Raw genomic sequence first — 25,655 nt, forward strand, 5'->3', positions numbered from 1 at the left:
TATGATGGCGGACTACTGGTGACCGTGGAAGAACAGGACTGCGGACGATGGGATACACATATGGTGGCAGACTACTGGTGACTGTGGAAGAACTGTACTGCGGACGATGGGATACACATATGATGAAGGACTACTGGTGACCGTGGAAGAACAGTACTGCAGACGATGGGATACACATATGATGGCGGACTACTGGTGACCGTGGAAGAACAGTACTGCGGACGATAGAATACACATGTGATGGCGGACTACTGGTGACCGTGGAAGAACAGTACTGCGGACGATAGAATACACATGTGATGGCGGACTACTGGTGACCGTGGAAGCTCAGTACTGCGGACGATAGGATACACATATGATGGCGGACTACTGGTGACCGTGGAAAAACAGTACTGCGGACGATGGGATACACATATGGTGGCAGACTACTGGTGACTGTGGAAGAACAGGACTGTGGACGATGGGATACACATGTGATGGCGGACTACTGGTGACCGTGGAAGAACAGTACTGCGGACGATAGGATACACATGTGATGGCGGACTACTGGTGACCGTAGAAGAACAGTACTGCGGACGATAGAATACACATGTGATGGCGGACTACTGGTGACCGTGGAAGAACAGTACTGCGGACGATGGGATACACATATGGTGGCAGACTACTGGTGACTGTGGAAGAACAGGACTGTGGACGATGGGATACACATGTGATGGCGGACTACTGGTGACTGTGGAAGAACAGTACTGCGGACGATGGGATACACATATGGTGGCAGACTACTGGTGACCGTGGAAGAACAGTACTGCGGACGATAGGATACACATATGATGGCGGACTACTGGTGACCGTGGAAGAACAGGACTGCGGACGATGGGATACACATATGGTGGCAGACTACTGGTGACTGTGGAAGAACTGTACTGCGGACGATGGGATACACATATGATGAAGGACTACTGGTGACCGTGGAAGAACAGTACTGCAGACGATGGGATACACATATGATGGCGGACTACTGGTGACCGTGGAAGAACAGTACTGCGGACGATAGAATACACATATGATGGCGGACTACTGGTGACCGTGGAAGAACAGTACTGCGGACGATAGAATACACATGTGATGGCGGACTACTGGTGACCGTGGAAGCTCAGTACTGCGGACGATAGGATACACATATGATGGCGGACTACTGGTGACCGTGGAAAAACAGTACTGCGGACGATGGGATACACATATGGTGGCAGACTACTGGTGACTGTGGAAGAACAGGACTGTGGACGATGGGATACACATGTGATGGCGGACTACTGGTGACCGTGGAAGAACAGTACTGCGGACGATAGGATACACATGTGATGGCGGACTACTGGTGACCGTAGAAGAACAGTACTGCGGACGATAGAATACACATGTGATGGCGGACTACTGGTGACCGTGGAAGAACAGTACTGCGGACGATAGGATACACATATGATGGCGGACTACTGGTGACCGTGGAAAAACAGTACTGCGGACGATGGGATACACATATGGTGGCAGACTACTGGTGACTGTGGAAGAACAGGACTGTGGACGATGGGATACACATGTGATGGCGGACTACTGGTGACTGTGGAAGAACAGTACTGCGGACGATGGGATACACATATGGTGGCAGACTACTGGTGACCGTGGAAGAACAGTACTGCGGACGATAGGATACACATATGATGGCGGACTACTGGTGACCGTGGAAGAACAGGACTGCGGACGATGGGATACACATATGGTGGCGGACTACTGGTGACTGTGGAAGAACAGGACTGTGGACGATGGGATACACATATGGTGGCAGACTACTGGTGACTGTGGAAGAACAGTACTGCGGATGATAGGATACACATGTGATGGCGGACTACTGGTGACCGTGGAAGAACAGTACTGCGGACGATAGGATACACATATGATGGCGGACTACTGGTGACCGTGGAAGAACAGGACTGCGGACGATGGGATACACATATGGTGGCAGACTACTGGTGACTGTGGAAGAACTGTACTGCGGACGATGGGATACACATATGATGAAGGACTACTGGTGACCGTGGAAGAACAGTACTGTGGACGCTGGGATACACATATGATGGCGGACTACTGGTGACCGTGGAAAAACAGTACTGTGGACGATGGGATACACATATGATGGCAGACTACTGGTGACCGTGGAAGAACAGGACTGCGGACGATTGGATACACATATGATGGCGGACTACTGGTGACCGTGGAAGAACAGTACTGCGGACGATGGGATACACATGTGATGGCGGACTACTGGTGACCGTGGAAGAACAGTACTGCAAGTGATGAAAACACATATGATGGCGGACTACTGGTGAAACATCCAGCACGAATGTCCAAGAACATCTCATTGCAGGAAATCACAGACATGTAGTTTCAGCAACATGTGTCAATGAAGAAACCTTTGTTTTGTTAGTGTTCTAAGCTTCTTGGGTTTTATCTTACCTTTAGCTTTTGATTGATAGTAGTGATGAGCGAGCATACTCGCTAAGGGCAATTGCTCGAGCGAGCATTGAGAAATATCATATTTTATATATGATATATATTTTTATATCATTGAGAATATCTATCTATCTCATATCTATCTATCTATCTCATATCTATCTATCTATCTCATATCTATTTATCTCATATCTATCTATCTATCTATCTATCTCATATCTATCTATCTATCTATCTATCTATCTATCTATCTATCTATCTCATATCCATCTATCTCATATCTATCTATCTATCTATCTATCTATCTATCTATCTATCTATCTATCTATCTATCTGCCTCATATCTATCTATCTATCTATCTATCTCATATCTATCTATCTATCTCATATCTATCTCATATCTATCTATCTATCTATCTATCTATCTATCTATCTATCTATCTATCTATCTATCTATCTAAATAAAACAGTTTCATACTGAGACTCTCATGTATGGTACCAGATGTACAAGACGCTCCCCCTGAAAGAAAAGCCAACTGAATTGTTCTGCCAAGCAATCTGCTGTTGCACAGTGATATTTTTCACTACGAGAAAAAAATATTTCCTCTCTCTTGATGGTAGACTAGCATTCTACACTCCTGCTTTTACTGTCTACTATATACTTACTCTTTGAAAGATCAAGGGGACTTTTGTGCCAGGTACTTTCTTTTGATCATTCTCCAATAATGTTGCCAAAGGAACTCCAAAAAGACCATTTTCTAAATAAAAGGAACAAAGAAAATCAATAACAGCCTGAAACATTCGCCTTAAACCAATATAGTGACGACGTGATATTTTACCTCTTCCTTTAATGCGTAGAACTCTATTCCTCTTTAATTCAATTCCTAAAGCATCATAAAACGCTGTTAATTCAATCAGGGACAGATATCTTATTTTCTTCATGTCTTCCAGAGATAAATCTTCAACTTCAGTAAGCCCAAATCTGCTTTTCCAAACAATGAATTTCTGAAAGATAATGACAGGAATTTTCTGAATGGCTGACTTCCGATGTGAAATGAAATCCAGTAAATGGAAGCAGTTATTTTAAGATCTCATGCACGGACACATAGGATAGGTATAAACTTATATATTGAGCCTTCACCCCCAACTGATTAGTGTCTGAAGTACTAGCGCCTCTTACAGGGGTATTCACTATGCTGTAGGGGTGTTAGAAAAGAAAGTATAACCCCCAGCTGCTGTCTACCAGCATTCTTTTTGTTGTCTTTACATCTGTCATGTACTGAAAAATTAGTTGCCCCACTATATTATAGGAGCTCAGCTAAACTGTTAGGGGAGTGTTTGTTGAAAACCTAGTTGACTGTTTCCATTAACAACCAGCAACTCCAGTTTTCACATTGCCTTTTTAATACGCTAAATTGACCCGATGTTCGCTACACCAACATAAAGTGTTTGGAAAAGTGGTTGTAAATGTTTTAAGAGCTGTCAAGCCGAGGATTGGGCTTGAACTGTTTGCCATCCACGGCTTGGTCTTCCATGTTTTGGGGACACAGCGACAGTCAAACTGGTAAGCACGTAATATGAACGTCGCTTTGCAACACTTGACTCTCCCTACCAGCGCTGTTGGCTGAAGCAAAATAGCGCCACTTGACTTAACATAGTACTCTTGACCTGGCCTGTCAGTCACTCAATGTATCAAACTTAAATATTCTGATTTTACGGCGGTGGTGAGGATGTCACAAATCTAATGACATCAAAATCATCCAGCAAAGGTCACGCAAAGGGGTCAAAGTGGGGTGCAAGAAAAAGCCTGTAGGCTTGTTTATTTTAGATATGCTAGGAAAAACTCCCGATGTATATGTCAATTAGAAGGTCTCATGGATGCCTGACAGTAAATGCATTTAATGGATGCAGTTTTTCTACAGGATCCGGTTGCATGGAATAACATAGTCAACAATGCTGTTACATCGCCATTTTTAGCAGTAGACCGATGTATACCAGCCAGAGGAAGAGCAAAAGGACACTCTTCTGGCCTCTGCCTGATAATGGATCCCTAAGGACATGTTTAGCCTGATGTACATGCTAAACGTAGAGAAAAAGAAGAGTGTAAACCCAGCCTAAAGCTGATCATATACATTAGATAATTGTCAGCTGAATCCCCCGATTTCGTTAGGACCATCCAGCCATCTAATGTGTATGGTATTGTTTAGACTTTCCCCCTATGGGCAGGTGGTGGAGGAAAGGTTGATCAGTTGTGTTGGATCTCAACAGGCCCGATCCTTTTGCTCACATTGGAGAAAAGCCATCGCCAGAGGTGTATGGCAATGGCTTACTCCTCTCTCTTCATTCAGGATAGGTATAGACAAGTGTGCATGCATATGGTGGGTCGAGAGGGATAACTGTCAACCCAACATACAGTCAAAAGACAGCTGAAATAGGTTTCCCAGGACTTCAATATTGATGACCTGTCCTCAGGATAGATGATCAATATCAGATCGATTGGGGGTTCTCCACTTATGACCCTTGCCAATCAGCAGATTGAGGAGGTCACGGCACTTGCTTATGCTCTGTAGCATCCTCCTAGATCTGGGATATCATGTTCATCAGTGACATGGCCTAAGAGCTATGCAGTTTCATTCAAGTGAATGGGACTGAGCTGCAACACCAGGCACAGCCGCTATGAAATGTATGGCACTGTGCCTGGTAGACAGATAAGTGACTGTGACATTCCCTTCAGACAGCTCTGATCGTGGCGGTGAATTGATCGTTTATGAAATGCTGTATTTCCTGGAACATAAAATTAGTGGGTTCAAACACATAACATTGCCTACACATAATAGCCCATACATAGGGGCCAGTCACAGTGCCCCAGTAATACACAACACATTCATCTCCTACATGCTTACACCTTTCTTCTAACAAGACTTTCATGTGAGCAGCCAAATCACAGCCATCTGAATGTAGCTTTACCCTTCTGTACCAATGTATGGTACATGGTCACTGCATTCCGGTCATACCTATATACATCCCAACTCACCCTATAGACACATGGACATGACCACATACCAATGTTACTACCAGTAGGCTATACATACGATATCCAACACTGACATCTAACACAAGAATTACATGGGCAGAATTCCTCTTACAGGTAAGATACAGTCATCCTTTTTAATTCTTTGATTCGTCTGTTTCTCTTTATCATCTGTAATGATCGTCTCTGAGAAGGAGATTTCAAAAGACAGTTCTTCAGCCACCGCAGGGTTAATTTTTTCTAAAGTGCAGCTGTTAGCTGAAATACAAAGAGGCAGACGTTATAGAGAATTATCCCTTATCCCATATGCCTGCTTTGCTGATGGCCATGAGTGGCTGTCTGCAGACCAGTCTGCTAGTATATACTAAGCTATACGACTTACAAGTGACAGCTTTCCATATGGGCTTCTTCATGGGGATCTGAACCCCATTTGTTGCAAGTGGGGATACCGGTATGGCTTCAAATGTGGGCTGCAAAGACACAAAACATATTATTCAGAAGGCTACAACATTGCAAAACACTAAATAAAATAGACCCCATAGCCTCTTCTATCCCATATTGTATCACTGAGAATAACCCCTCGTCTGCCAACAATGCAATTTCCCACAGCAGTTGGGTGACAAGCTGACATATAGACTAACACCTTCATGCTAACCAGTGATGGGTTTTAGAGGTAATTACATTAATAAATCTGCAAAAACATATATCTGAGTTGAAAATAAAAATTTGAGAATGATAAAAAATGCAATGAACATCTTTCACTTACAGTATTTTATTTCTCCATTCCTGAATTCAATAAAGGAGATACATTCCACATTGGTATCAATGGGGGGGATGATGTAAACAAGTAAAACTACAAATAGCAAATACACTACCCACTGTTCCACTGCTGCTTCTCACCTCATACACTGTCTGCTGTACCCCTGCCACCGCTCACCTTTTATAATACCCATTATATCGCTGCCTGCTGTGCCACTGCCACCGCTCGCCTCATACACTACCCACTGTACCACTGCCTGCTGTCCCACTGCTGCCGCTCACCTCATACACTGCCGGCTGTACGACTGCCACTGCTCGCCTCATACACTACCCACTATACCCCTGCCGCTGCTCACCTACTAGCCATAATGAATTTAACACATTTCTCTTCAGGGCAAAGGTGTTTAATGTAAGAAAAAAATTCCGTTTAACACTACTTTACTTTTATGTATCTGGAAGCATCCAATGTGTTAAGGCCCATTCGGACACAACGATTGCTCAAAATTAGCTCAAAAGTCATCTTTTGAGCGATAATCATTGTGACTAAACGCGCGGCCATCGTACACTGTTCATGCACTATTCGTTCATCATTGATTTCTAGCAAGCTAGAAATCAAGGATGACTGTTATCCGCGCTGCACGCTGATTTTCTCAGTGTGCAGTGCTGATAGTATTCTTTCAGCTGGTATCCCGCTGGGAAGTCTCAGCGGGATACCAGCTGAAAGGTCCGAGAACAAAGGAACTGTTAGCGCTCCTGCTGTTTCTCGGAGCTATCAGCTCAGTGGGACACCGCTGATAACTGCAAGAACAAAGCAGCTGTTAGCTCAAAACAAAGCAGCTGTTTTGTATATGCAATCAGCGGTGTCCTGCTCTGTCTGCATTTAACTCTTAAAGTAGCTAATTAGCTACTTAAGAGTTATGCAAAGATGATCGCTCAAAACTGTCACTCAAACTGCCGTTTTGAGCGATTTTTAAGCGATCATCTTTCAGTCTAAATGCACCTTTAGGGCTTTTACCCACTAGTGTTTTTTTTTAACGCTGCTATATCGCTGCATTTTTTTCAATGGGACTTTCTAATGTTAAATAAAATTGCATCGCACAAAAATCACAAATGCACAAACTTGCGATTTTTATGTGATTTTAATATTAAAAAGTCCCATTGAAAAAAATGCAGCGATGTCGCAGCGTTAAAAAAAAATACTAGTGGATAAAAGCTCTTAGTCTTCTAGGTGCTTCTGAGTGTCCGAGCATGCTCTGGTTTGTTAATATGCATTCCATGCTAATTCTGCCATCCTGGAGTTGTTTAGTGCATGTACAACACATTTGGAAAGTCTTCAGACCCTTTCACTTTTTTTTACATTTTGTTATATTGTGGCCATGTTCAAAGGAAAAAAAAAATTCAAGTTTTTTTCCCCATCGTTCTGCGCTCAATACCCCATAATGACAATGGGAAAATAGAATGTTAAAAATCTTTGTAATTTAAAAAAAAAAATGAAAAAATAACATTTTGCATTGACATAAGTATCCAGGCCCTTGAAATTTAGCTTCCCATTTCTGATGATCATCTTTGAGATGTTTCTACACCTTGTTTGGAGTAGCCTGGGGTAAATTCAGTTGATTGGATGTCAATTCAAAAGACACTCCCCAGTCTATATAAGGCCTCACAGCTCACAATACATATCGGAGTTAAAACCAAGTCATGAGGTGGAAAGATCTGCCTATAGAGCTCAGAGACAGGATTGTGTGAAGGCACCGATCTGGAGAAGCTACAAAAACATTTCTTGTGCATTGAAAGCTCCCAAGAACACAGTGGCACCGATAATTCTTAAATGGAAGTTTGGAACAACCAGGCCTCTTTCTAGAGCTGAACGACTCACCAAACTAATTAATCAGGAGAAAGGCCTAGGTAAAAGAGGTGACCAAGAACCCAATGGTCACTCTGACTGAGCTCCAAAGATCCTGAGTGCAGATGGGGGAAAGCAGGTCAACCATCACTGTAGCACTCCACCAATCTAGGATTTCTGGAAGAGTGACCAGGAAGAAGACTCTCCTCAGGTTGGAGTTTGCCAAAAAGCCCCTAAAGGACTCGCAGTCTGTGAGAAACAAGATTCTCTTGTCTGATGCAACTAAGATTGAACTTTTTGGCCTCAATTCTAAGCAGGAAACCAGGCGCTGCTTATCACCTGCCTAATACCATCCCTACTATGTAGGTGGTGGAGGCAGCATCATGCTGTGGGAATGTTCTTCCGCAGCTGAGACAGAAAGACTGAAAAGCTGAATGAATAAAAGTACAGAGACTGGGCAAAAGGCTGACCTTTCAACAAGACAATGACCCTAAGCACATAGCCAAAACAACAAAGGAGTAGCTTAGGGACAACTCTGTGACTGTCCTTGAGTGACCCAGCCAGAGCCGAGCCATGACCCAATCAAACATCTCTGGAGAGACCTGAAAATGGCTGTCCACAGCTGACAGAGCTTGAGAGGATCTGCAGAGGAGAATGGCAGAGCCAAGCGTGAAAACCTTGTAGCATCACACCCATGAAGATTGAAGGCTGTAATTGCTGCAAAAGGTGTGTCAACTAAGTAGTGAGTACAAGGTGTGAATACTTAGGTCAATGAAAATGTCAGTTTCGCATTAAGAAAACATTGCAAGGATTTCTAAATTGCGGGGGAAACTTGATTTTTTTTCACTTGCACAAGTCCAGAACATAAAATGTAGAAAAGTGAATTCAGGTGCCGGTGGGGGGCGGAGAGCAGCGGGGGAGAGCGGGGAGGAACGGGGGTGGTGGTGGTGGTGGTGGGGAGATCTCACTCTCTTCCCCCCCGCTCCTCCCTGATCACTCCTGCCGGCACCCGAATCTTTAGAGACGAGCGGGCAGGTACTCGCATAAGCCACTACTCGCTCGAGTAGTTTGCCTTAGCGAGTATGCTTGCTCATCTCTAGTTTGAAGCATTTCCGAACGCATTGTGGTTGCTAACTTACATCTCATTGTTAGGCAATTCCTCAATATACTCTATATCAGTTCCTCCCTATCTCTGACAACTCTGCATGTTGAACTTCCATTCATTTATTCATGTGGTTATCACACAGGTGCTCAGCTCGATACAATAGAAATCTGATATCCGTATTGCTACAATTACAAGTCATGCACCCGTGTGATCTGTACATGGCAGGAACAGATTTGTATCCTCTGAAAGTAAGTCATGAAGGTTCCCATTCAGTGTGGACTGTGCAATGAACGGATACAGAAAATATGTTCATTTCACAATTAAGCAATTCTTTAATGTAATTGATTGAGTTGCTTGAAAAAGTTATTTATTTTAACACCAAAATGCACTGCAACTACTTGGATAACTGTCTGCCTTTACAAATAAACCTTCCTGTCTTCAATAAGTGCCTACCTATGCTGATTTGATGCAACTTTGGAGGGGGGCTTTATGGTTTTACTGGACCCCCCTTTTCCTGAGTAAGTACTGCTTTTTAATTCTGCACCTACTTATGAGTATTTTTATTCATGACGTTATTAATGTAATTGATCTCTTTAGATTAACCCTGACACTTATATTTTAAGGTAAATTTAACAACTATAGTCTTTTCCATTGTTTCTAATGTGACACTATTGCAAGCAGAGTTTTACATGCAAACAGTTCCTACAGCAATCACAATTACAACCAGTCACATGCTTCCAGTGTAAGCAGATGATGCTACTGCTATGGGGCCAGTGGGACAGGGGGTCCCAGGGCCAACTGGCCCCACTGCTGCCTCACCTGTCCCTTCCCCTGAATGTCTGGCCAGCAGCACAAGCTTCACTTACATTCTATCAGCCCGGGATGCTGCTGTACTGTCTCTCAGTCAGTAAGGGCTGCTCCTCTACCTCCTTCTTGCTCTCAGTGTAGTACTGCCCAGAGAGGAGCAGCCTGCACTGATTAGGAGACAACACACCAGTGTCCAGAAAGAAACTTATGCTGCTAGACATTCAAGGAAAGCGAAGACTCAGAGGGGACACCAGTGTTTTGAGTGGGGGCACAGAGAGGGGACAATAGTGCTTTGGGGTTTCGGAAGCACAAAAATGGGACACCAGTGCTTTGGGAGGGGGACGCAGAGAAGGGAAACCAGTGCTTTAGAGGAGCCATAGCGAGAGGACACCAGTTCTATGGGGAGGGGCCACAGAGAGGGGACACAAGTGCTTTGAGGGGAAAGGGACCCAACGATTGAACACCAGTGCTTTGGGGTGAGGGGGGCATAGAGAAAGGACACCAATGCTTTAGAGGAGCCATAGCAAGGGGTACCAGTTCCATGGGGAGGGGCCACAGAGAGGGAACACAAGGAGGAGACACTGGTGCTATGCTGGGCCACCGAGGGGACGCTAGTATTATAGGGGATTATTGGTAGGCTTGTTGGAATTAGTGGCAGGATGGTACGAGTGCGCAGAGATGAACCATTATGATTAGAGAAGACGCCACCAGTATTACAGTATCTTGATGCTACCAGGAAGTCCTGGTGGAGCCAAGATTGACGGGGGGGGGGGGACACCCCCTGTACCTGATTGGATGGACAGCAGGCTGGGCTGTAGGTCCATACAATAATACCAAATCCACCTGTGATCACTGAGTTACCTGCACTGTAGTCACTATCACGGTGACGTACTGGTATCTAACTATTATAAGCTGACTGCATTATTGAGCGGTATGCCAGAGCTGAGCAGCTGTATCTAAGCCTGCCATGTTATAGATATTCTGTCTCTCTTTCTATATATAAATAGATATTGGGTGTGGTGGTGGGGGCAATTCTAAGTTTTGCTGTGGGACCCCATTTTTTTTGCACACCCCTGATTGCAACTGCAATTATGACAAAACAGCATGTAGTGTGTGAATGGCTTACAGCCTGTAATTGAGCTACGTCACTGGTTGTAATTGTAGGATGTTGACCACATTCTTTAAGCCTTGCATGAAGAATATTACAGAACTCGTGGTCACATTTCATTTTAGAATTTCCTCTTCTGTCTGTTCCTCCACTAGAAAGAAGAACGTTTCATTCTTGAGTGTCATTCTTTAAACTTCCTTTGCTTTATCAAGACTTCCTGTTGCATTCATAAATATTTTTTCTTACGGAATTCCTGAGTTTTAGTGTCCAAGTAGAGAACCATGCATAATATGCAGCAGGGACATACGATAATTAGTAAATGCAAACTGTATATTTCTAATTAAAGTGTTGTGAATCGGCATATATTACAAGTGCAGGACAGATGCTTCATTTCTAATTCAGGATAATTTAATAGCTATATTAAGTTTAAGATTTTCCGCTGTGAAGTAGATGACGTGCAGTAAGAAATGTTTGCAAATACGTCAAGGTTATAAGATTACATTTAGAAGATCTAGTTATCGCTGGCCTACAGCAGAGTGATATTGATTAAAGGGGTCCAGGTTCCTGGAAAACATTGCTGTAATTGTCTTGAAATAACAAACAGAACAGAACTTACCAGTCATTGCCGCAGAGATCCAGCGCTGTTGTCCCGCTGCCCTCCCAGTGATTGTTGTGCAGCGGAAGTCACCTGACTGCTGAAACCAATCAGAGTGTGACAGGCCAACAGTGCTGGATCCCCACAGCAGAGGACTGGGAAGTACTGCTCCGCTTGTTATTTTATGACAATTGGACCTATAGCAGCAATGTTGTCCAGTAACGGGACAACCCCTTTAGGTTATGTTCACACTGTTGTGGAATGGAGGAATAATGAGTATAGAAACTGATGCAGCTTATGAGTTATGGTCTCAATTAACCTTATGGTGAACTCACATGGATGTGTTTGGGCACGTATTTGTGCACACAAAATTTGCGCACGCAATACACAGAGAATAGAACCCATTGTTTTCAATGGGTTTATTCTCATTTTTCATTTTTGTGTGCATATTCCATGTATTAAAAAAAGAACACAGCATGCTCTATTATAGTGCACATTTGCACACCATAGGCCTGGTATCCATGTAACTGCACAATCCGCTGCGCACTTTTGTAGGAAATAGGACACATTTAGTACTAATTAGGCTGCACAGCCTTTTAAATCATGGTGCAAAAGTGTGTCATGGCCATGTGAATGATCGAGCTCCACACAAAAAGTACAGTTCAATGTGAAGATAAACACACAATAGCATGATGTTCACAGCGTAAAAACGTTGCCGTATTGCGTGCATTTTATGCTTACGCTCACGTGTGGAAACCCTAAAGTCACTGTGGTCATGTAAATGAGCATGATCGCATTTACATGACCACATGTGTAAAGACAGACAAAATCAATAGGAACGTCTTGCGCTTTTTCGTGCATGTGAAAAATGTAGTGCATATGTGCGCAAAAAAAACCAAAAAACCATATGTTGGATATGCACAGTTTCAGTCTATGAAAACGCTGCATATTTCATGGACCAAAACTGCATGCGCCCGTGAGAATAGTGAAGTAATGAAGGATTGATGACAAGGGCGTAACTATAGAGGATGCAGGGAATGCGGTTGCACCCGGGCCCAGGAGCCTTAGGGGGCCCATAAGGCCTCTCTTCTCCATATAGGGAGCCCAGTACTATGAATAAAGCATTATAGTTGGGGGCCCCATTACAGGTTTTGCATTGGGGCCCGGGAGCTTCAAGTTACGCCTCTGATGGATGACCATGAGTCGGGATGAATGACCGTGAGTTCGGATCCTTTTTTAATCTTTCACACATGTAGAATCATCTACAAGTTACACAATTAATGAACCAACTGAAAGTCACCAGACTATGCCGTCAGCCATACGAGACTTTATTACGTTACCATTTTAATTCTTTATTTTCTACTCTAATTGACCTAGAAAAAAACTGTCAGCCAAGAAAAGTGACTGCAGAGCAATATTCTTTAGCAATTTGCATACTGTCCAGGTCACTCATAGAAAAGAGAAACATCTCAGATATTTGACCTGCAATCAGGCATGTTACAGGATTTTTCTGTACACGGCAGCATATGAAGAAGTTTCATCTCAGTTTCCAAAGGGGCCTTTTAGGGTATATTTACATGTAGAGGAAAATTCTGCAGCATTTACTCATCCAAAAGAGAGTCGAAATCTGCAGCTTATTTTAGATGATACCGTGCTCCCCTCACCTCCAAAGTCTTTCAGCGCTTCCTTCACCTATCTGCCTCTGGTGAGCACAGTACCGATGCTCAGGTGATGCAGACGTGGCCTCACCTGGACGGGTGAATTGAGCTGCGGTGCTTATGTGTGACGGCTCTATTCAATGTCCATGGAGAAATCCGAATGCAGTGTTCTAAAAAGTCTATGCTCTTACTGGGGTACGTCCCGGATGGAAGAGCTGCAGATTTACCTGTAGACTTCCATTACCAGGCACGTGGATAGGTTATTCACAAATCTCATTCACATACTGTATTTCTTCCACTCCGAAGTTGTCCTGCAGGGCGGATTTTTTTAATTTGCAGCATGTCAAATTTTGTTGCAGATTTTCACCACAAATATCCCTCATTCAATGTCGAGCAAATTTTGATACAGATTCATTAAGGATTTGTAAGGAAATCCACAAGTGGATTTCTGGCAGATTTTTCCGCCACGTATGCAGCTACCCTTTGTAGATGTACACCTACAACTGAACTAATGTAAGGAGAATTTATAACATACTGTATTATCATCGTCATGCTTAATAATCTCACTTTTTCTAAAGCCCAAAAAATAAGGATTGCTCTTACTGCAACGATAGATTTTTTTTTTAAGGATTTTGCATCATCTCCTCATACTTACTGTAGATTCATTAATCCCAAAGATATCTCGGACATCCCTTACTGAATGTTTGTTCTTCTTCCTCATAGTCTGGGTGTAGGAGTTGTATCTCTTCTGGACTGCAGCCGCCTGGGTTCGAGTTAATGTGGAAAGTAAAGCCTGACCATCATGTTCCTGAGTGCCAGAAATAAGGGTGGACAGACCGGCCTCTTGTAGCCATTCTGCCTCCAGCTCACCATCTGAGAGACGAGACAGACAGACAGTAGAACACAAGGAGTTTGCATGTAAATGCTCTGGATATTGCAACTATCACTCTGTAAATGATGAAACTTCAATTATGTAACTCTATGCATCTTGCTTGATATGTGCTAGGGGTCCTTCAAGTTACAATGGCCTCAGGATACAATATTTCCATCATACAATGGTCTTTCCCGGACCTTCAAGCCTAAAACCAGATTCAACATGCAATGTCACAAACTGTCTGGATCTGCTGCACATACACTTTGGCAAAAAATCCAGCCAATCAGCATGGGCTATTCACTGGTAAAACACCTGAAGTGCTTGCACTGATTGGCTGTCTACCGGCGCCTCTCTACAATACAGTGTGGTATTACATGTGTTGTACTATTCTTTATCTGTTCCAGGATGAGCTGTTCCTCTGTAAGCCAGATGAGGGCGGCTCCATGTTATTTTTCATAGTAAGTGATTTACATATCCAGCTACAATTTCTGAATTTTACATCCAAGGACTTGTCTTATCTATATTAGTTATCAGCTTAGTTTTCTTTCGTCTTCATTTTGTATCACTTTTGTTGACTTTTTAGAGGCTTCAGAACCAATTAATCAGTTTTCCATAGACTTATGGATTCAACATATAATATGTGCAATATACAATCGTTGTCCCAGAACCTTTTACTATTGTATGTTGAGGGACTATTGTGATATTTGGAAGTAGGAGGACACAACATTGTTCAAGGTTTTACAGTATCCTGCTGGAGCTCATGCCATATGCTTCATTCATATAGCATGAAACCTCTCTGCTTAGATTTCTGGGAGGGAGTTTGAATACCCAAAAATGGTATTTAAATGTATCCCTCAGCAGAGGCATTCATTTTAATGTGCATTCACAAGTAGTTGATTCGATGCGGATTTTGGTGTAGATCTGTAGCAGATTTCATGCCTTCAATTTGAATTGAATGGGTGAAATCGGCTGTGGATCAGAACCAAAATCCACACCGAAACAGCTACGTGAATGCACCCTAAAATATTCTATTTGGTGAAGACAATTGGATGGATGTCATAAGTACGGTAAAATACAAAACTTAAATTGCGCCAGATTTTTGTACGGTCTATGTGGGGATGCTCATTATACTACAGATTTGTTGGAAACCTATATGTAAGATTTGTTACACTGCTTCTAATCCCCCTTTCAAGTTTCTTCCAGCACATATACTACTCATAGTGATTACTTCATGATACACTCATGTGGCTTCCATTCACTATCCTGTGTTTTCTGTTGCACTAAAGGAAACTTTCTGCTTATAGAGCATTTGCCCCCTTACCATCCACAGGCTTCACATCCATTAGCAGACTGTCATCTGACCCATTCTCGCTGTTCTCTTTGATGTTCTTGAGTTCACACCAGAAGTCTTCCATTGATGAATTGTCCATGGAAGTTTCCGAGATGGATCGGTTGAACATAGGAGTGTGTGCCGACTCATCAGAAAGCATCCTGTTGATTCTTCGGGAATTACTTTTTCTGGAAGATAAAATTGCAAATGCCGAATGCAGTAATTCTGCTAGAACAACTTAATTATATCCATCCACTTCCTCTGAAACATGAGACGGAAGAACAAGACATCAACTCTGCTATTACATTACAAGCATATAGCCTTTTTTTTAGTCTGTGGGGTTTTCTGTCTGGCACTGCTCTACATGGCTGTTTTTGTTGTATATAGGATTTAATGTAGTTAACAGTTAGATGCTGTGATACATTAGTAACTTAATCAGGCACTTAACCCAATGGGTTGACAACCGATGGACACATTTCCAACATTTCCAGTAATCCAAACAAAGCTATCCGGTTACCCCTTGAGGCTCACTGTTGAGTGGAAACACCAGTTTCTGAAACGCTGGGGCCAATGAAATGATCTTTAACACTGAATGCCGTCGGTTTTCCCATTTTATCCAAGCTGTCATAGGAAACTCATTACGTTATAAAATATTTAAAGGGGTTGCCTGCAGAGTCTCACAGTCAGGAGGCAATCACTTGGAGTCCTCACTACTCCGCGGCGGAAATTTGAGAAACTGTCTTAAAAAAGCCAATTCTTATTGACTACAGCAATCAAACATGGCATATCTTTCATTTTTCAAGAGCATTGCTAGATAGTAAAGTTGTTTTTAAACAGTTTCATAAATCTACCCCATTGGGTGTCTTCCATTCAGATGTTTATGGGGAGGATCTAAATGCTAATGCTTGGCCCCCTATTTACAGATCATTTCTCGGCAGTCCTCTTCCTAAAATGTTTATTATAGTAATATCGTGTACAGCTATTAAAAATGGCAGAATGTGAAGAACTAAATGTAATAAGAGAGAACTTGTTTTCGATACAAGTAGAGTAATTGAGGATTCACTGAGCCATAAAATGTGATACAAGAGATATGGTGATATGATTATTCAACCCTTTCCATCACTGTATCATCCATATTCCTGCCCGGATAACCACATTGATAGCTCTGCCTCTCATTTCCTTATCCACTTTCGTATTTCCTTGCATAATCAAGAAGGAATGTAACCTCCAGAGCTTCTAAATACTAGGTAGAGCCGTTCAAACATCTGCTTCCCATTAGTTTTATGTCGACATTAAAGAAAACTGAAAACATTGGCTTTGTAAGAAAATTGAGCAGGCACGGTTTTAGATGAGTAAAAATACATTTACCAGTCTTATGGGGTCTACACAGAAACGAAGCAAATTAGGCAAACTCACTTCATCCATTGACCGTTTCGACACCTATAAAGTATAGAGCAGGCTACAAACTGATCATTGGTTATACTAGAAGGAAGCAACTCACACAACACAATATTTCTAAAAGCAATCCTCTACAGTCTGATGATAAGACTTCCAAACTAGTCATACAGTGGTCAATATTATGGTCACTGGACATGTAATTGGCCCATGTAAAACCAGTTATTGACCACCTTTGGTGATCAAGAAGATTATTTCTTGTGATTATGTGATCCCTGCAATTTAATTGGTGTCTGTTGAATAGGATATATCTAAGCAATCATAGATGTGGCAGAGAGACTATAACATGTAGGACTATATAGAAGATTATAGGAGTTACCCAGTATTAGAAAAAAAAGATTTGCTTTTTTACCCTAAAACACCATAATTCTTCTATTGCAGCCGGCCTTCAATCACTTGTATGGGGCTGAGCTACAATACCAAAATTAGCCCATAGACAATAATGCTCTGTTTTTTAATCTTGGACAACCCCTGGGTCACTAGGTTCATGCTGCCTGAACCACAGGCAGGACAAGGCCTGGAAAAATGTCCACATTATATTCATGCTTTATTGTGATATGCTGCAGCAATTCAAAAATATCACACTTTTAGAAGCTGCTGGGAATGCAGAAAATAGTCAAAGGGGCGGGACTTCACAGTTTTGTCCCTGCCCAGATCAGCTAGAACGACTAGTTTCTCCCTGTTTGTGTATAAGGAGAGACCTATCAAACTAGCCAATTTGGATGGGGAGAAACCAGTGGGTCTCCGCCCCCATGACTCTTCTCCCTGTTCCTGGTGTCATTTTAAATTATGTACTTTTTTCTGACACAGCACAGTGCTTAAGAATAACACAAACATCCCTGCAATGTGTTCACCTGTCTGGACTCCATACATGAACCTTGGGACAGATTCCCTTTTAAGCCCTATGTCCATGGGCGGATTTTCACTGCAGAATCTGGAGCTGGCATTCTGCTCTGGATTCCGCAGCAATACCCCTCCATAGCATGCTAGAGTAAAATGATCCTTCATGTCTATAAGCAGAAACCAATTGCGATTTCCGCTTGTAGATATGAAATCAAAGCATGCTCTATTTTGCTGTGGTTCCGGCATGGACAGTTACCATTGAAGTCAATGGAAGCTGTCCAATCTGCATGCCCGTTGACACTATAGACGGGCCACGGATTTCGTGGGAAAGCAGTTTAATTTTTAAAAAACGTACTGCGCATGTGCACCGGCCAGCATTTCCGCAGTACCGAAAAAAGAAGATCCGGACAGGTAAGCAGGGTCCTCAGCCACGGGCAGGGTCGGATTCCGCTGCGGGCTCCTGCATGTGGAATCCGACCCGCCCGTGGACACAAGGCCTAAGTTGATTCAATCAATGGAAATCAGCAATGTTTCCAATCCTACGTTTTATGATGACGCCTTAATTTTAATGTCTTTGTGGACATTCATGGAGGGGATAATTTTTTTCTGATTGGATACAGAATGAATAATTACCCTTTTCAATAATAGTCCGGCTACTGTTTGTTTTGAATACATGATTTTTTTTGTAAAATTGTCTTAAATTTTTCATCCTGTTCATCCAAATGTTATATTTTCTTAAACTATAACTATGTATCTATAGAATGCAAATTTCGGAATTCAACAATATGATTTAACTGAAATCTAGAGGATAGCTGGACGATTATGAAAATGGGTAGAATAATGTTCTATGGCTACAATAAAAAAAAAATCACAGGGTGAATTGATATCATCTTAAATGATGTCCTGTAAAAAAGGGGCGTTTCTTGAAAGAAATATTATTACAAGATATATGCAAATGGGTTGTTGATGCAAGAATGTATTCTCATTGCTCTATCTGAGAGAAAGAATAAGTCAAATGACAAAATTGGTGCTTGCCTAATGGGAGTTTTTACCTTTTTCTGGATCAACATTCCAGTCCTATATAACAGGCTCTATAAGATGAGCTTACAATATATCTTTGATGCCTCTTTTATGATTGTTGGTCACTGTGGTTAAATCTTTATCTAATCCTCAAATAAGGTGAACTGAGTAGGAATACTACAGATGTAATGAACTGTTCAGTTCTGAATCATCCCCAAGAAAGGCCGAAGTGGGTGGCCAGAGCATTAACCGCCTGCAGATCCTAACTCCATCCATGACATTAGAACCTTTTTATGTATTTTGTTTCCCCCGTTGGTGTTCAAGAGAAATTAGGAACATACGGTAACGCTTGTGCCGCAATGTGCATTTCATTATTTAATAACCCGCTTATGGAAAAAATTGCAGAACGTTAAATATGTCAATGCACTTGAAACTTCAAAAGCAGAAAAATCCTGGAAACTCTTAACACTTCATCCGACTCGCTGAATCACCAAATTTGGAAGAAAAGTCTTTTATTTCTACTGTTTAGAAAGCTAAATTTTTGTCAGTGTTTGTATACTATACATAGGCGGACGTACCAGATCAAATCAACATTGTGAAATGTTTGTATGCTTACTGGGTTTTGTAGGGTCACTGAGCAACAATGGAGAAAACAGACATTAGAATTTTTGGAGTGTTTTCCAAGAGACTAATCATAAGAATGCACATCTTGAAATGGGCTTAGTAGAGAAGGAAATCCACCATATATGTAAGCTCAGTGGGTATGCAGATGTTCATACATGAACTTTACAGAATAATACATTAAGCATGGTTCAGTTGCTTCTATACTTATGAGTGAGCTTAGCCACAGTTTACCGTAGAGCATTATACGCTATATCATATACTGAAAACAAACACAGTAACTTCATGGCTGTGATTATCACAAGCTCGGGAATCAGAAAGTCATTTTCTAGATCTAAGAAATAAATGAATCATCGGTATAAATTGCATGTTTGCATAAAATCCCTACCTGCAAAGCAAATATGAACAGCTCTATGATCATAAAGGCATGCTATCCTCGGCAAACAATCATTACATCATAGTCATGTCTCGCTATCATATGCAATACTGTATAGAGTCTATTAATATAAAACATCTAAATGTGTTCAACCTATTAACATTTACAAAATAGACCATTGTTTGATTGGCCTGACTGGTCTTATCTGACAACATGATGCTTGTGTGTATGGTTGGGCACACAAAGCCAATAGTTAAGCTTTGGCACAGAGCAGTGAGGAAGTTATGTAGCCGTATTTTGCTGTAGAATAACAGTAAAATGTATCTTCTGATTATAAGGGGGTGGCCTAAAAAGTTTACTGGCAGGTACTAAGCAGATGGCATCATTGAAAAACGAGTCTGTCAAAATACAAAGAGAACGAGGCCGTAACGACTTTGTCGTGCATTTGCGTAGACACATGGATAAGCACAAACCTCAGATGATCCAGAAGAAGGCAAGAAGAAAAAATAGAAAAGGCAGCAAAATCCCTAGCTGCCTCATAGGTTAAAGCATACCTGAGTTTTCAATGTTTTCTAAAATATACCAAGTTCTCCTTATGCACTTATTTGCGGCTGTCTGCACCTTGTTTCATGTTTGTAAATTTTGATTTTTAAGTGACCGTCCCCATATTTTTGCTGTCCTACTGTTAGCAATTCACTCTCATGCAGAAGTTGTGTAGCAAGCTTAGCATTTTGCCAGTAGTTCACTATCCTGCACTTTCTTGCTCTGAACTCCCCTAATGTATTGCACAGTCTGCTGTCCAAACAGCAGGGGTACAGTATCTGAATGCCCACCCCACTCCTCTCCCAGGACAATTGAAACATTCTGGCCAAATGATGATTAAAGCCAATATACTGTGTGTACACAAAAACACACCCAAGAGAAGCAGAGGTTTGGGAGACCCTTATTACAGTGTGTGTAGATCTGAGCAAACAGGTTGTCCTCCCAGCAGGCAGAGATGGTATTGGCTCTAGTTGGTCATGTGATGCTGTGCTGATGTATCATGAGATTCCTAGCACAGCACAGAGAAATAGAAAGCAGAGATAAATCTCAGCATTTAGGGGTTTTGTCCTTAAGACAAAAAAAATCAATACTTACTGTTCCTATTCCTACTCAGGCTTGTCTTCTTACAGCATCTTCTCTCCACTGATCTTCTCCTGACTTCTCCAGTCCCCCAGTCCCCCGGGTCACCTCGTCTCCAGCAGGCTGTATCCTCTTCTTGCTGTTATGTAGGGGCCATTCGTGGCTTTCCCCTTCCTGCAGGCCAGTGTACACTACGTCACTAGTGATGTGGTGTTGTTCATTGCCTAGCAAGGAATGCTGAATCCTTTGATGAGCTATTAACAGGACTGCGCATGCGCGCTTTCTCACAGCAATAGTATATGAGCACTCGTGGCGACACAGAGCGCACGCACAGTCTTGGCAATAGCCCGGCATAGGAGTCGACATTTCCTGCTGGGCAGTAAACGCTACATAACTAGTGACCTGTACATTCACCTGCAGGTAGAATGCCAAGACTGTACGTTATGTCACAGGAAGAGGAGGATCCAGTCGGCTAGAGGTGAGGTGACCTGAGGGGGACTGGAGGAATTAGGAGAAGATCAGTGGGGAGAAGATGTGGTAAGAAGACTGTCTGGGGAAGAATACATAGTAACATAGTAGGTTAGGTTGAATGAAGACAATGTCCATCTAGTTCAGCCTAATTCCAGCCTCTAGTTGATCCAGAGGAAGGCAAAAACCCCAAGAGGCAGAAGCCAATTAGCTCATTTGGGGGAAAATTCCTTCCCGACTCCATAATGGAAGTCAGAATAACCCCTGGATCAACCTTTGATAGTTCCTACCTAAATGTAAGATCTGGAACTACAAACCCACTGGTCACCTAATGTCTATATCCTGCAATATCCTTCTGCTCAAAAAAGACATCTAGTTCCCTCTTAAACTCCTCTATGGATTTTGCCATCACCACGTCCTCAGGCAGAGAGTCCCACAGTCTCACTGCTCTTACAGTAAAGAACCCCTTTCTATGTTGGTGATGAAACCTTCTTTCCTCTAGACGTAGCGGATGCCCTCTCGTTACTGTCGCAGTCCTGGGTATAAACAGATCATGGGAGAGATCCTTGTATTGTCCCCAAATATATTAATACATAGTTATTTGATCTGCCCTTAGTCGTCTTTTTAGGTAAGTATTGATTTTTTTTTTTTAATGACAGAACCCCTCTATGGTGGTGCCAGATAAGCATCAGACAGGGGCTGTACTGCATTAAAAATAACTAGACTAGGAGGGTGCGGAGCCTGACCGCTGATGAAGATGGAGTGCTGAGCCCGGAGCTCCATCACACCGGCACCCGCGGGGACCCCACACAGCGGCTACAAGAAGTTTAGATGGGCAAAACCGGCAGAGAGAAGGGGGGAGAGGCCCAGAGCACCCCCAGAGCAAGTAAAGGACAAGCGGACATGCAGCGATACCTTAAAGAACGGAGCTCCCGCTCTCCTCGTGCTCCCTGCAAGATGGCGCCGGCTGCAGTGATCTCTGTCACCAACAGTAAGGAGGGGGAGGACGGGGCTTCTTCAGATGGAGAGGAGGGAGAAGGTTTATCCAGGAGCGTTATGAGAGAGCTCCTTTCACAAGCCCTGCACCCAGTCAAAACTGATTTGACTGAAATTAAAGAAGAGTTGAAGCAGCTGGGGCGCAGAGTTGAAGAGCTGGAGTCCACTACTGCTGCGATCACATCTCACTCCCTAGAGGTAGAAAAAACTTTACAAGAGCACCACCTGCAAATTAACAAAGCCCTCCTGATGCAAGAGGACATTGAAAATAGAAACAGGCGCAATAATGTGCGCATCAAGGGGCTTCCTGAGACCTGGGCTGCAGAGTGCCTAATGAAAGTCACCAAAGAGATCTTCAGCCAACTGCTAGGAGAGGAGAGAGCGGCGACCATTTGCATCGAGCGAGTCCACAGGGCGCTTAAACCCCCTCCCCCGCCTTCGGAACCACCGAGGGACATTATCTGCAAGATTTTGGCTTTTCCTGATGCGCTGGAGGTTCTGAAGGCTGCAAGGCAAATTAACGACATACGTTACGGTGACGCCTCCATACGCATCTTCCAGGATTTGTCCCCATCCACTCTGGCAAAACGCAGGATGATGCGCCCTCTTTTGGATGCCCTAAAACAGAAGGGGATCCGATATGCATGGTTATTCCCCTTTGGCCTGGGGATAACCCATAAAGATCGTAAGATTAATATACGGTCCCCGGAAGACTTGCATCGTTGCTGGCACCAGTTGGAAATGGAACCTCTGGACATTCCTAATTGGCTCCCGCTGCCCGAACCGGTGAGACTACCCTCCTTAACAGCGACAGAGAGTTGGCAGCCGGTAGTCAATCACAAGTCCCCAAAGGGGAAAAAAAAGAAAACCAGAGACGAATCTGAAGCAAGGGACACTTAAAGGGCTAATTGGAACAGTAATGGACAATCCACTTACACCGCGTTTGCCCTGGAGCAGGCCAACCCTATTGCCTAGGGTTGAGGTGTACCACGGTTCAGGTTTCTCCTGTTGATCCGGGCGAGAGGAAGAGAGGCAGCGGAACTTTCAGCGGGCTGTGCAGCCACCTACGGGGCGCCAGACGTCTCCCCCCTCTCCGCCTTCCGTTGGGAGTTTCTTTGTTTGCATGATTAACCAGGCTAAGAATGGTCCATTTTGTTAAGTTTTTGTTCTCTATTCAAACTCCGGTTTTTTCTAAGGTTCTATGCTGGAATACTTCCCCCCTCTTAGAGGGGGTCCCCGATCGTGCCTGTCAGGTCAGGCGGACTTGGTTCTCGTTTAATTACTAAGCACTGCGTTGATACTCCGGGACGCAGTCCGTCCTCCATTTTTTCTGAGTCTTTTGTTATCTTTTGATTCAAATCCCTGAGAGACAACCCCGGTTGTTCTTTCAGTAAGCACCTAGGGGTGCTCCACACCTTACCTACAAGCCTTCCATCCCCCGCTCTCCCTGCCCCCTCCCTGTCCCTGTCCCTGTCCCTCTACCTCTGCTTTGGTAACTGAGTAGGATAAGTAACGTTTATCACTTTTTCCTTTAATTCTTGCCTTATCTTCCGTTGTGAGCAGGTACGATGAACGAGCTGAAGGTTACGTCATTCAACATCAGGGGCCTCAACACGCCGGTCAAACGCCACAACACTGCCTGTATGATTAAGAAATATGGGACGAAAATTTTGCTTCTACAAGAAACCCACTTCAAGGGGACCAGGTGCTTCACGCTACCGGGTAAGCAATTTCCACAGCACTTCCACAGCACGTACGCGATCTCCGCCTCCAGGGGAGTCTCAACTCTCTTCCACCATTCCGTTAACTTCATATGCGATTCGCAGTACTCGGATGGTGAGGGGAGAGTTTTGCTCCTGAAGGGGAAGATAGACAACATGCAAATCACCATCGCCAACTTGTATGCTCCTAACACAGATCAGGTCGCATGGTTGGTAGCACAATTGGACATTATAAAAAATTTTGCAATAGGCCAAATTATCCTGGGGGGCGACCTGAATCTTACTCTGAATCCCCTGTTAGACTCCTCCACCGGTCGCTCCCATATATCCCAATCGAAGCTAAGAAAACTGAACAAAAGCTTGCAGGAATTGGGCCTGGTAGATGCATGGCGCCTCCTATTCCCCGTAGATAGAGATTATACGTTCCTCTCTCAGGTCCACCTTACACAACAAAGATTGGACTACATTTTTGTCTCCCCGGGGCTGTTAAAAGCTCTTCAAGGGGCGCACATAGATGTAGTGACTGTTTCCGACCACGCGCCGGTCCACGCAACGTTTCACCCCTTCAGACAGCCGTCTAGAGAGTGGCGTTGGAGACTGAACGCCTCTTTGCTAGATTCTCTGGAAAATGTCTCCGCCATTACTGCCCAAATGGAGGAATTCTTCCAGCTAAACTCTGGGGGAGAGGTGAACGTGCCAACTGTGTGGGAAACCCACAAGGCATATGTTAGGGGCCTGTTGATCGCTATGGGCTCCAGGGCCAAGAAAATAGCGCAAAAGGAGATAGACGAAAAATTAACCCAAATTGCCACCATTGAGCAAAAGGTAAAACTCTCCCAAGTGAAAACGGAATTGAGAAAGCTGACGGAATTAAGAAAAGATCTCCAACTCTGTCTTAACGCAAAATGTAATAAAAAACACTTGTTCTGGAAGCATATAATCTATATGCAGGGCAACAAAGGAAGTAAATTTACGTCCTCACTAATCAAAAAAGCAAAGACCAAAAACACAATAACTGCCATTAAAACCCATACTGGGAAAATATCAATGGACACTAACGAAATAGCTAAAGAATTTCAACATTATTACTCAGGCTTATATAATTTGGATAAACAAACTTCCTCAGAAGAAGCCCTGTTAGCAAAAGACAGGATTGAGTCTTTCCTCCGTCGGATTCCTCTACCGAAGTTGAGCGAAGCGAACGCTAACTCTCTGTTGACTCCGGTCACACAAGCAGAAGTTAGGGAGATATTAGCTTCCTCCCCCCCTAATAAAAGTCCTGGCCCGGACGGGCTGTCTATGCCTTATTATAAGGCCCTCCAGGATATCCTGGTGCCCAAGATGACGGATTTATTTAACTCCTTGCTAGGTGGGGCCCCTCTCCCTAGACAGGCTCAGGAAGCCCACATTACTTTAAT

General features: G+C 43.2%; 1 protein-coding gene across 4 annotated transcripts in view; it reads right to left on the minus strand.

The window, feature by feature from the left end:
• Positions 1-25,655, minus strand: part of ARHGAP28 (Rho GTPase activating protein 28) — a 183,415-nt gene that overhangs the window by 36,123 nt on the left and 121,637 nt on the right. For all 4 annotated transcript variants that reach the window (XM_066579576.1, XM_066579575.1, XM_066579577.1 and 1 more), the window contains exons 2-7: positions 15,607-15,803; positions 14,067-14,284; positions 5,919-6,006; positions 5,652-5,794; positions 3,345-3,510; positions 3,172-3,263 (exon numbers count right to left, since the gene is read on the minus strand). In XM_066579576.1, coding sequence (XP_066435673.1) covers positions 3,172-3,263; positions 3,345-3,510; positions 5,652-5,794; positions 5,919-6,006; positions 14,067-14,284; positions 15,607-15,803 — 904 coding nt within the window. The remainder of the gene's footprint in view (positions 1-3,171; positions 3,264-3,344; positions 3,511-5,651; positions 5,795-5,918; positions 6,007-14,066; positions 14,285-15,606; positions 15,804-25,655) is intronic.

Source organism: Eleutherodactylus coqui, chromosome 9 (genome assembly GCF_035609145.1).
Source record: "Eleutherodactylus coqui strain aEleCoq1 chromosome 9, aEleCoq1.hap1, whole genome shotgun sequence".
Classification (NCBI taxonomy): Eukaryota; Metazoa; Chordata; class Amphibia; order Anura; family Eleutherodactylidae; genus Eleutherodactylus; species Eleutherodactylus coqui.